This window comes from Porites lutea, chromosome 9, assembly GCF_958299795.1.
Source record: "Porites lutea chromosome 9, jaPorLute2.1, whole genome shotgun sequence".
In the NCBI taxonomy this organism is placed as follows: domain Eukaryota; kingdom Metazoa; phylum Cnidaria; class Anthozoa; order Scleractinia; family Poritidae; genus Porites; species Porites lutea.
The window spans coordinates 8,975,143-8,988,306 of NC_133209.1; the positions used below are offsets into that span (position 1 = coordinate 8,975,143).

At 40.0% G+C, this 13,164-nt stretch overlaps 1 protein-coding gene across 1 annotated transcript; it reads right to left on the reverse strand.

The window, feature by feature from the left end:
* Positions 1-1,687: 1,687 nt before the first annotated feature.
* Positions 1,688-12,455, reverse strand: LOC140947961 (uncharacterized; the record flags this gene model as incomplete). The annotated part of the gene is made up of 4 exons (XM_073397187.1): positions 11,805-12,455; positions 9,179-9,460; positions 2,880-3,113; positions 1,688-1,980 (listed from the first exon to the last, which is right to left on the reverse strand). Coding segments are annotated over exons 1-4 (1,455 nt in total), but the record flags the coding sequence as incomplete, so codon positions are not given.
* Positions 12,456-13,164: the final 709 nt, after the last annotated feature.

The following is a 13,164-nucleotide window of genomic DNA, read 5'->3' on the forward strand; positions in this document are numbered from 1 at the left end:
ATGATCATGAGTATTTAGCGCTTAGTTATTAACTGACGGGCTCTTTCAGTTAAAAAGTATGGTGTTTTAATAGTCAGCATCATCATTTTTAACTTATTTATAAAGAACTCTCCTTCACACGTGTATATCTTTCAAGGTCTGTAGAGACGTGATCTGCATCTCTCTGAGGGTCTTTCGTGATGTGCTATAGGTTGAGGTTTGATGGTAGGTAGATTCCCAGACGCTCACGCAGTAGTGAGTGTGCGTATGTAAGGAGAAATTGTGCATCAGTAAATTGAAACTCCGCCCAGCGCAGTTTGTGATCAAACTGCCTCTGCCGACCAAGGGATCGTAAGCGAAACAGTTCGCCTCTTTGTGATTCTTTCTAATTTTCTTAACGTGAGAGTTATGGGGAGGAATAGGGAAACTTAGCAAGCGCTTGGGAGATTAATCTGTTGTCGTTTACAAACGAGGTGAACAAATTGGACTCTTTTGTGGAAAAAATTGTGAGGCAATGCTCGACCATTGTAAGATGTTCCATGCGCCTTTTTGGTTCTGAAATCGTAAATAACTCGATGGATACTACTCATCAAGCGAAACTGGTCAGGAAGTGATTGTCACTGTTCCAGCCGTTTAGCCTACGTGTAGCCGCACCGTCCCCTCTCAGATAGTAGGGATGACGCGTAAGTGTAAGGCAGGCGAAATTTAAAGCGCGTAATCTGGAAAAAGTGGCCGCGGTGGCGGGAGAATGGAAGGTCAGTTCTACGGCGAATAACAGAACGATCAGGGAGTCCGTTTCTCGAAATTCCCAACAGCTTTAATTCATTCAAATTAAAATCTTAAGAATATATTAAGCGCGGATCCAGGCAGAGAGTCCATTTTTTGGTTAACTGACGTTATGTTATCTTCAAAATTATTGAAACTTGATTTTAAATGACTGTTACCAACAGTAACTTTCGAAATAAGGGTCTTAAAACTAGAGAAACTGGTTGTTTACCATTTACATAGGTAACCTGTCGTTCCGCGTTTGGGCGTGATGGTAAGCAAAATTCAGGACTGGTAAATTTCGTCCCGGATTTGCGTTTAGCACAAATCGGTTTCACTTACTAAGAAACTGCTTCAGGAGCATGAAACTTATATTAAAGGATAACGGTTTGACCTGGAAAACAGGGCTTTAAGGACTTTTAAGAAATTTGAGTGGTCCGGAAAATTGCCTAGTGCAACCACCCGAAAAGCCGCAGTTATGCATTCACTCTTCAAACAGATTTTCTGGAAACCTTTTGTAAAACAATAGCAATAAATTACAAAATATAAAATACACTTCGCACTTGTTGTTTGAATGGGTGCGGCGCTTATTTGGGGATGGTGTTATTTCAAGTAAATACGGTAACTATAAGAAAAGTTTGTCAGAGACGTCAATATATCACTAAATATAAATTTTGTATGTAAGTTTTAAAAGAAAAATCTGAATCAAGATAACTAATTTTTTACCGCTGAATTGAACTGCCGTATGGGGTACTTTCATCTCTTTTGTCCGCTTTTAGAACATACAGGACAGTATGTGATGAATTCGTTTTAGCGACTTTTAACTTTATGTTTAACGCTATTGGAATACTTATATCAGTTGAAAGTGTATTTGGCCCATTATTAATTATCATTTCTTGTTTGTTTCGTAAAAAGTTTCTATTTCGTCTGGTGTGAAGGCGTTTGTTCCTGCCAGGAATGTTTCAGCGAAGGTGCTACCGTAGTTGTACCCGCTCGGTAGGCTGTAAGTCCATCCAAGGTCGGCGTGAGAGTTGCTATTGGATGACGCGTAGTTAGAAATGTAAGTGTCAATTCCTCCTCCGAATGAAGGCCCAGCCGATGATACACAGTATATAGAGTGTGCTCTTCTTGAACTTGCTATCCCTGTCTGAGGCAGTTTATGAGGTGCCCATCCTGGTTTGTTCACCAGTGAAAACAAAAATGCTTTGGAGTCGTACTGGTGCCCACTGCTGGAATCTATCAGAGAGAAATTAAAGATGGAACCAACTGGCATGTAATTAGCGCCGTTTGTTCTGATACTCACTTTAGAAATTAAAACCACCAGTCAAGTGCATTGACACTGAAGACAAACCTTGAAGCAGGTTCTCTCATTTGAAACGAATGAGAGTCTGATATGTGTTATTTATTTTACTTTGTAGTTGTAGGAAAAGTGCAAACATTTTAAAACCAAAATTAACAATAAAAAATGCAAAAAACAAACAAACAAACAAACAGACAAAACAAAACAATTAACGGTTAGAGCAAACCTATCAAGTCTATCAACGGAAATAGCTTCAATTTTTCATTCCAGAAAATATCTTTATCGCATGCGTTATCTTTAATTGAACAAAGCGGGCGTACTGTTAATAGTAATTTCACTTAAACGCCGATTACACACTTTTTTTTTTCTTTTTTTCTTTGCTATAACATCGTTTGTAGTTTTTGTTTAAACATTCTTTGACTCTAGTTGTACAGTCTTTCTTATCAAAGTAGTTGATGTAGTGGGTTCAGGGCCGTAGCTAGGTTTTTGTAACGGGGAGGGGTTATAATTGCGAGTGCCGAAGGCAAGGGCCTTGTCAGGGGGTCTGGGGGTATCCTGCCTCAGAAAATTTTCAAATTCGGAGGCTCCGAAACGCTATTTTCAGCACTTGTCATGGAATATGTCTCAGAAAAATCGACCTCGAGTCATGGAAACGGCAAACAATTGCAAGTCACTATAATCAAAATAACAGAGTCTAAGGAAAACAAATTCATCCACAGGCTTGATCTGTCTGGCTCAAAAGGTCCAGGTCCCCCCCCCCCCCCCTCCCCTCTGTTAGCTACGGCTCTGAGGTTCGATCGCTTTGTGTCAAAAGTGCAAACTATTGTTAACTTACCCCATGAAATGCTGGTGTATCCTCCGAAAATATATTTCCCAACCCTTATTATTGTTACAGTCGGTCCCTTGCCATCACATCGTGAGTGAAATGTTCTTGCAGCCCAGCCGTCCATAGATGCATGCCAACAGCGCTTCCAGGCAGAATTCACGCTTCGTGCCACAAGAGACAGCCAGCTTCTTACAATCCTCAAGTAATTTATGCTGTTTCCCACAATAACGGAGTGTTCTAAAGCTAAACAAATAACCACCAGCATTAAAAATGGCCTGTTGACAATTGATGGCTGACATCAGTATTAATTAAGTTGACTTTTCAACGATATGAATACACAAGACTGAGATAGTAAAATTTGGACCTTATTATACCCAGCGATCGATATGACAGGCGGGGCCACTTTCCACACTTTTTTACAGTAAACACCTGTGTATAAGAACCTGTTCATTAAGAATCCCCTGGCAACAATTTGCCACTTTAATACCCAAAATACAAGAGCCAGTTTAGCTAAGCAAGATCAAGAAGCTTATGCAGCTATTTTACTGTATAAGATATGAATATTTTTATGAGGGAGAGAGAACAACTGGATGTCCCCAAGCGTTTTGATTTCCTTACAAGAGCCTTATGGAAGAATTCGGTACTTCAATAGCCAGCTTTTGGGTAACAATATCCTTGCTTTTACATTTAGTTTTTTTATTGTTTTTATCATCATTTATGCAATTAATTGTAATCGCGTATTTGGTGATCAATCTTCTAATGCCATATGTAGATATTTATACAGAGGCTGTTGTTATTTCAATGTGTATAAAACAAATCAACTGACCGGAAATGTTTACAACGATTCCGGGGTAACAATAAAGGTGAAAGCCTTATAAGATCTTGCTATGCAAAGTATGTTTTCTTGCTAGGAGAGATAAACAACGTGATCGTGAGCCTAGTCCTTTTGGGCCTTTTTACTGACCGAAATGACGCATTTTCCTACCCTTTCATATACTTCAGCTAGTGAAATCTCTACTCTTTTGAATAACTGAAGCCTAAAAAAGGTACCCCTTTCAAGCGGAGCCTCCCCATGTAGGTTTTTCATGGGGATTCCTGGCGTCATATGCATGAACACTCTTATCTTATGCACACGCTAGCCTGTGAACAGACGTCCCTTCTATAATAGTTCAAAAAATTGAATGAATTGAATCATTTTCATCCGGCCGGTTCGCAGTGTATAAAAATACTACTGATAACAAACTAAAAAAAAGAAAAGTTTTCTTGGCTTAAAAACTCTGTCCATATCGAACCAGTTTGGTTTAGTTTAGACAATTTAACTCTGTGCGTCGCTCTAACTACATCTCAATGGTATTGCAGACGATTAAAGAAAATTTGAGATGCGCTGAAGCTTTTCTCCTACGAACGGGACGATATTTTTTATTGTTTTCGTCAAATATAGAGACAAGCTGTCAACAAAACAAAAAAAAAGTTCAGATAAACTAGAGATATCGGGTTGCACGAAAATTTTCGGTAGGCTCGCAGCTCTTACAAGGTTGTATCTGATTGGTTCTTGTAAATGTTCGGTGGCGGGGGTGGCAGCCAATCACAGATCACTATTTCACTGTTTCAGCGGTCGCGTCTCACTCACTGCAACTAATATCGCAGCTCTTACAAGGTTGTATCTGATTGGTTCTTGTAAATGTTCGGTGGCGGGGGTGGCAGCCAATCAGAGATCACTGTTTCACTGTTTCAGCGGTCGCGTCTCACTCACTGCAACTAACATCACTAGACCGACACTAGATCACTAACATCGACTTACATCGAAGAAGTATATCCGTTTTTGTACATCGGACCGTACGCATATCGCTTGAGAGAAAAGAGAAGAGATCGTGGTGCCGAGGGTGGCCAGAGTGGCAAAGGTGGCAGAGGTGGCCAGGGTGGTGGAGGTGGCGAGGGTGGTGGAGGTGGCCAGGGTGTCGGAGGTGGCCAGGGTGGCGGTGGCGGCGAGGGTGGGGAGGGTGGGCAGAGTGGCGCGGTTTGCGGTGGTCGCGAGGGTGGCCAAGGTGTATATTGTTTACTAGTCATTAAATGGCCAATGTGATTCTGTTAATCCTCTTAAATATTTTTTTAAAGCTAAGCAGCATGCAAGATCGACTGTCCAAGACCTCCGCTTAGTAATGTATTGGTCACTTTCAGATCAAAAAAGAAACTGGACTTAGCAAAGCTACACAATGATATCAGAGAATGCTTTTCGAAAATTAATCTCTCTACCATCCCGGATATCAACGATTTAATATCTAAATACAACATCTCTTTGACAGAAATCTATGACGCTGTTGCACCAATTCAGTCTCGATGGCTTGGACAGTCGATCTTGCATGCTGCTTAGCTTTAAAAAATATTTAAGAGGATTAACAGAATCACATTGGCCATTTAATGGTTAGTAAACAATATACACCTTGGCCACACTCGCCACCGCCGCCACCCTGGCCACTCTGGCCACCCTTGCCACCTCCACCACCCTGGCCACCTTTGCCACTCCGGCCACCGCCACCCTGGCCGCCCTTGCCACCTAACCCTAAACCTAACCCTCACTAAAGTATCACCGCTTGCAGCCCTTCACCTTTCACGCTTCCTACATCCTTGCACTTCCTACATAACTGGTACATTACATCTCTCACCCTTGCACTTCCTACACTCCATGAAATCCTTACACCCTTCCTCCACCCCACATATCCCTCATATCCCTGTAAAACCTCCTATCCCGTCGCTCCAAGCAGCACTAGTACTTCTCGCACCTAATTCATCCCCTGAAACCTTCCTTTAACTGAAAAGCAAAAACAAAGTAATGACATTAAAATTTAATCATTTTCCCATGGACCAATCAGAATCCTGCTTGCAAGAGCTGCGACATGACCCCCAAAACATAGCAATCATCTTCGATCACATTTAAGAGCCATAATGGCTCTTGATCACGGTAGATTAGGCCTGGAAAACGAATTATTGGAAAACAAATCAGGCCGAATTTTTTGTGTTCGACAAGTTTACTTAACAAAATCTTGCCAACAACTCTGGGTGCGTGTAAACCAACATTTCATACCTTTTATACATCACATCTGAGGTGAAACATGAGGCGCTGTTTTTATCATACAGACCTTAGACAAAATGCAGTATTTCAAAATTTTTCAAGACAAATTGCACTCATTCAATATTCAGAACCGTACGAAGCACGCGTGGGCTTTTAGCAAAACCATTCAAAAAATTTCCAAAATCACCTATACAGCCAGCCGGTTCTCACTTTTGACAAGCGCAAAATTTTCAGTGAACATTAAAAGAGTTACGCTTCAACATAATAAAGAAGTTATTGTGTTTGTTTTTTTTTATTTAATGGTTTCATAACGATGTGTAATCTTAAAAAGCGTTTGATACGCGCGACGTTTTGAGTATTCGTGCATGCGATGTTTATGAACGACTGAAAACAAACTGCAAAGCGATTAAAATTGCTTGAGACTACTAACAAGCAATAAAAGAAATGTAATTTGGTGAAACATTTACAGAGACAACAATTTTCATTCACGAAGACAAGTATTAAAGCGTCTCTAAAAATCCTGAGTCTTTAAGCTAAAGCTTAAAGCTGTTAGCCGGCTTCCTGGTGTTTACTGTTCTCAAAGATGAACTCGAGGCAAGAAAATCGCTCAAAGCTTTCTTTCTAAAGCCAAAATTATGACTAAATACTCCTCAGAACGTTTTTTCTTTCTATTTGCGGAGAGAAAATATCGACTAAAGGCTTTTTAAAGCTCTGTAAGCTTATATCAAACCTCATATATACTAGATCAGATCTTTGCCTCAGATCTTAGTACAAACGTGCATAAACTAGCCTCATAAACTGCGCTCGACTTCATGAAATTAGATATAAAAAAAAACAAACACATACACTGTATACGATAATTACCCAGGCTTACCATTCGAGATGCAGCTCCTGAAAGCTATCAAGTAAGGCCAGAATCGCTTGAGGGACTTTTCAAACCGCATCCAGCAAGGTGAAAAAACGAAAACGATGTCATCCGAAATCGGATTTCCAACTTTGACAAGCGTTGCACTTCTCAACCAAACATTCAATAAACAAACCAGCCATGAATAACAAAAGAGTGTTGATAGCAGCTGTATTTCATTTTATGCATCCAGTGGAAAAAGACGGTAAAAAACATCACAAGTTGACAAAAAACTCTGTCAGCTTCAGCTGTCAAAGTAAACAAGTTTCAAGATGCTGTATAAATTTCTGCATGCACTCACCTGTCAAATTTTGACCAATCAGAGCATAAAGATTGGACGGTCGTAGAGCGGAATCAACGCGTGACTATGGTGAGAAAAGTGAAAAGCCTCTGTCTTCCCTGCATGTATTTTCCAATGACTAGCTGAATGTTCGCGTCCGAGATCAGTTTGAAATCAAAATGTTAATAGCGCGGGGCCATAGTGACATTAACACAACACTTTCCGTCATCATGTCATTGTTTTCGTCTTCGCTTGCTCTACGCGTGTTGACTCTTGCTCTCTGCTTAGGGGCTTAGAACCTGTCGTCTACACGCTAAAATCTCTCTGCTGTTGTTTGTTGACATAATAGCTTTCGTAAGTTGTAATAAAAAGTTATAAAGGCTCTCTCGAAAAATCTTTTTGCTAAGTTGCTTTGAAATTTCTTTTTTCAAAACCAAATGTATTTCCCTTTCGCGTTGCCTTTGTCTATTCATTCTAGCTCTGTCTCGTTCTGCTTGCCGGCGTTTTTCACTATAATTTTCTCTCCTTCTTGTCGCCGTGACTCTTTCTACTTGCCGACTTTCTTTGCTAAAATTTTGTCTTCTTCTTCTACTTCTAAAGCGCTCTCTTTGGCGATCATCTTCGCTTGCTCTACGCGTGTTGACTCTTGCTCTCTGCTTAAAACCTGTCGTCTACGCGCTAAAATCATCCTGCTGTTGTTTGTTGACATAATAGCTTTCGTAAGTTGTAATAAAAAGTTATAAAGGCTCTGTCCAAAAATCTTTTTGCTAAGTTGCTTTGAAATTTCTTTTTTCAAAACCAGTTGGGCGATTTAATTGCGCGACGTTGCGCCATGCTTTTTCCCGCCAAAAAATCTCTACTTTCCCCTACCCCAAGAATCCGTGCGGACTACTTTCCACTACCCGGAAAGTCCGTACGGACGGACGTACGCTGACGTCATAACCAAAATTTCTCGGATGGATAGTTTACCAAATTATCTTAGTTATAGTGCTCCGCTCGCGCGCGAAGCGTGCGCAAGGAACTCTGCTATCAGAAAAAAAAAAAAAAAAAAAAAAAGATAACAATTTATTGGTTAAAAAAAGGCAGCCAGCATGGATTTCCACTTGTTTACATTGTTTTTAAGAGAGTCATTTCTTGGCAGTTATAAATAATTGTAACTAATACCTGCTATGTTTAATTTTGTTTTAAGTAACAGCAAGGGAGGCTTTACATTAAGACTTCCGATATTTAACCAATTATTAATCTTTCCTAAAACAAAAACCAGCAAATATGAAAGAAATAATTAAGGAGTAGATATTTAAGGAGAAAACTTTGAGTAATTCTGTTACTGAAAGCTAAACGTTTTGAGAACAGTAAGAAAACAGATGCTACGGGGATTCTTCCTAACACTTTTAGATTACTAAGGAAAAACTATTACCCGCTCAGAGTCTCAGGAAATACATTATACGAATAGTAATTGGCAGCGTAGTCAAGTGATCACCGCGTCAGGGATGACTTTCAATCCGGCGGGGCCGGGTTTGAATGTCGTTTGTAACCTTGCGGGATTTGCTCTTGGGTCGCGTCCCGAGTTCAAATCCCCCGGAACGCTTTAAATGGGAAACCCTGCAGGTTGCACTCCGCCGGCGCTATCTGAGTTTTTTTAATCCTCAGTTACTGTTATAAAATCATCTGATGACCGTAATTATGTATTTCAATATAGCATTTGCCTTACCAAAACATAAAACATATTAACAGCAGTTGGTTTCTGAATAAAAAGTAAAAATTTTCATAAACAAAATTTAAGTCAAATTTACGTGTCCTTCAAGGCAATAAAAAGAAAATTGCTAGACCTGTAAACATAGAAAACAAGCCAGTATAAATGTACACTAAGGTAAAATTCGATTTGTAAGATCTGCACTAAGGATAGCCAGCCTTTAGCCAGCCTCTTCAAGGTCTCTGGTAGCATTTCGTGAGTTCAAAAGTCGTAATCAGTTGGACTTCTTTAATATTCATATTTAATGATTAGTTCTGTCTCATCACAGAGCCGATCAACTCTAAACCCCTTTAATACAAACCTGAACGTAAACGACGTTGCACCACCACGTTGATCCTCGTCTTCTTTGTTCCCATAATGTTAGATGCTACGCACTCGTACAAACCACTGTCAGCGAGACTTAAGTTCTTAATGGCGAGTGTACCTTGGTTTACATCAGTTCTACCAGCAGGCAAAGGCAATACCGATCTACTCCAGGTTATTACGGGGCGAGGATATCCTACAGCTTGACATTTAGCTTGAAATGTAGTACCTTGTGCCGGTGAGGCAAGTGAAGGTGGAATTGTTGTGAAGATTGGAAGACCTAAAATGGAAATTATCATTGAAAGAAAAAAATGGCAATATATATATTTTTTCTTTTCTTGGAATCTTGTCACTCATCATTTACACAAACTCCACACCTAGACTTAATGACCTTAAAAAAATTAAAACCCTTTTTAAAAAACATTCTAACAAACTTTATTAGAAAACAAAAAGGAAATCCACCACTCACATGCGTTATACTGCTTACATAAGTAAAAAACAAACAAACACAGAACAAAAAATAAAAAAATAAATAAGTGGTAGAAGGAGAATACAGTGTATACAGTACTCACTGTATGTGTATTGTAATACCTATTTACAACTTTACAAAAAAGGCAGCCAGTATGGATTTCCACTTGTTTTCATTGATTTTGAGAGAGTCACTTCTTTTGGCGGTTATAAATAATTGTAACTAACACGTGCTGTATTCAATTTTGTTTTAATAATTTAGGGGTGGCGAATGGTAAAATCCGAGACTCGCCGAGACGCCGAGATCCTAGTTAGAAATCCGAGCTCGAGACTCTTTGGTAAAAAGTTCCGAGACTCAAGAAAAGTGAAAAACAAACCGTTCAAAAACGAGACTTCGAGTCTTATCAAAAACGCTTTCGAGATTTCGAGATCCTGCCAAAATTTTCCGAGACCCACGTTTTTCGAGGTACCATTCGCCACCCCTTAATTTGGAGGTAGCATATCCACAAAGTGGTTCTTCGTCTACCCGATTCCTGATCGAATTGGAATTTGGAAATGTTGGTTTTTGAGGAGAGGGGAAAACCGGAGTATCCAGAGAAAAACCTCCGGAAGCAAAGGAAAGAACCAACAACAAACTCAAACACATATGGCGTCGACCCAGGATTTGAACTCGGGCCACGTTGGTGTGAAGCAAGCGCTCTCACCACTGCGCCATCCCTTGTTCCTTGCTTTATATTAAGACTTCCGATATAACCAATTTTTAATCTTTCCTAAAAAAAACGCAAATATGAAAGAAAAAATTAAGGAATAGATAATTTAAGGAGAAGCCTTTGAGCCATTCCGTTACTGAAAGCTAAACGTTTTGAGAAATTTTATAATAAGAAAACTGATGCTTAAGGGATTCTTCCTAACACTTTTAGATTACTAAGGAAAAACTATTACCCGCTCAGAATCTCAGGAAATACATTACAGTCAAACCCCGTTAATACGGACACTGAGGGGACCATAGAAAGTGTCTGTATTAAGCCGGTTAAATTTAGAGAAAATGTAAGGGCTTTCTTTCCCCAGGGACAAAGCAAACCGTCTATAATAATGAGGTGTCCGTATTAAGCGGGTGTCCATAAAGCGGGGTTTGACTGTATATGAATAATAATTGGCAGCGTATACGTAGTCGAGTGATCACCGCGTCAGGGACTCGCAATCCGGCTGCGTCGGATTTGAATGCCGTTTGTAACCTTGCAGGATTTGTTCTCGGGTCGCGTCCCGAGTTAAATGGCAAACCCTACAGGCTACCCTCCGCCGGCGCTATCTGAGTTTTTTAATCCTGTTACAGTCAAACCCCGCTTTACGGACACCTCATTATTATGGACAGTTTGATAAAAAAGCCCTTAACATTTTCTCTAAATTCAACCCGCTTAATACGGACACTTTCTATGGTCCCCTCAGTGTCCGTATTAACGGGTTCTGACTGTACTGTTAAGTAAAAAAAAATTGATTAGTCGTTTCTAATTATTTTTTGAATGCTGTGCCTTTAAACTAGCTGGATAAGCTAAATGCACTTTCCACCAGAAACAAACCTTGAAACCTTGAACCAACATATAACAACGAAAGGAACGCGCGGATTTTCAGCAAAAGAGGCTTCTCATTTGAATAAGAAAAGTCCACGGTAAGCTTTGAGTCCTGAGTTATTACAGACTTCTTCACGTTAGGTGGTCTCTTCAATCTAGTTCTGAAATCGAAGCTAGACGTCTGCTGATGGTTTAAAGTAAAACCTAAGTATACTTTAGTCAACATCTGGGATTCGAACACTTGGTTTGTATAGTTATTTTGCCCGGAGTTTCTAGAAACAAAACCGTAAGTACTCATCATCATCATCATCATCATCACTATCTCGTCGGTCTTACCCTTCAAGCGTTGGTCTTATTCGCGCAAACAAACAAGAAAAAGTCTCCGGTGCATGTCACCTAATTCTGTGCGATGAACAAGGAAACAATAAGGAAATTTTATACATGAATGAAATTAAAGAGAAGGTAATGATAAAATTGCAAGGTTAAACAATGGTGCCTCTCAATCCACCCCTTTGAAGCACATTATAAATTAGACAATCAAGTAGCGTGATATTGCAACAAACCTCAAATGTTTTATATACCTCTTACCTCGAACAGACAAGTTACCAGTGACCTCAGATGATCCAAGAATGTTCCTGGCATGACACGTGTACTGCCCAGAATCGCTATAGTTCAGTTTTCTAACGACTAACTCTCCCACTTTAATAAAATACTTTGCACCTGACACAAGCTTTGTACCTATGAATCGCCATTCGACCGCAGGGGAAGGATTTCCTCCAACTGTGCAATAAAAAGTCGTATCTCCTCCTTCATTCCTTGTCTGTTCTGCTGGTGACAACATTACTTGTGGTGCAGATATCGATTTCCCAGGCCTACCAGGTGGTCCCGGCATGCCTTTTGTTCCGGGTTCTCCTTTGTCTCCCTTTTCTCCTCTCGGTCCCGCAGGACCCGTCATTCCTGTTTTCCCAGATTTTCCAGGTGGTCCCATCGGACCTTGAGGCCCTTTCTTTCCCTTTTGTCCCCTCCTGCCTCGTGGTCCTTTCGCCCCGGTGGGACCAGGGAGTCCGGGGGGTCCTGCAGGACAGATCTTTTCACTTGACTTACAGTACTTGAGGGGCATAAGTTGTTCAAACTCTCTCATGATTTCTCTTCGCACGTCATGTATTGTGAAGCTAACTGAAGTGTCGTTTAAAACTTGTCTTCGTTTTCTTGGAGGGATGATTGTAAATTGCATCCTTGACAACGGTGCGACTGTAGTAAAAAAAATATATATATCATTTAGAAATTATAATAACTAACTGGTTGGATTAATTAGTGGAACATTTGAAGATAACGGGGTCATTCGCTTTATACTACTAGTAAGAACGCCGGGACGATTGGGAAAGTTGTAGAAGTGGGAGTGGGAATTTTTGAGCCGCATGAAATTTCCCTTGTATGAATTTCTTAAGCCTTTGTATGAATATTTTTCATTTAATTTTCCTCCGCGCGAATATATTTTTTTGTATTTCTTGTCCCTTAATCATGATTATTATCCATACCATTCAAATATTTCCCTAATTCTGATTGGCTAAAAGCACACGCATAATTCACCATAAGCAGTTACTGATGACCAAATTTGGAAAAATTTTGTGTTTGACGAGGAAATGACGTCAAAAATGCAGCCTTCTACAGGTTAATGCACCGTTAACCGAGAAGACCTGGGGACGAGATTGAGTTGTTTTCGTTGTAAATCTAAAATGGCGGACACATCATTCGTTTCAAGAGTAAGAACTACAGCTGGAAGTAGGCGAAATAATGACTAAAAACAGCAAAAAAAAAGCAAGAAGACAACTCGGAGGGCGACGTCTGCTATTTGAAGAATATTTGTGGAGCTGGACAAACCTATACGTAAACTATCGAAGATAAACTTAACATCAATGCAGCCAAGCTTGTTTTTGCTATGTTTGTT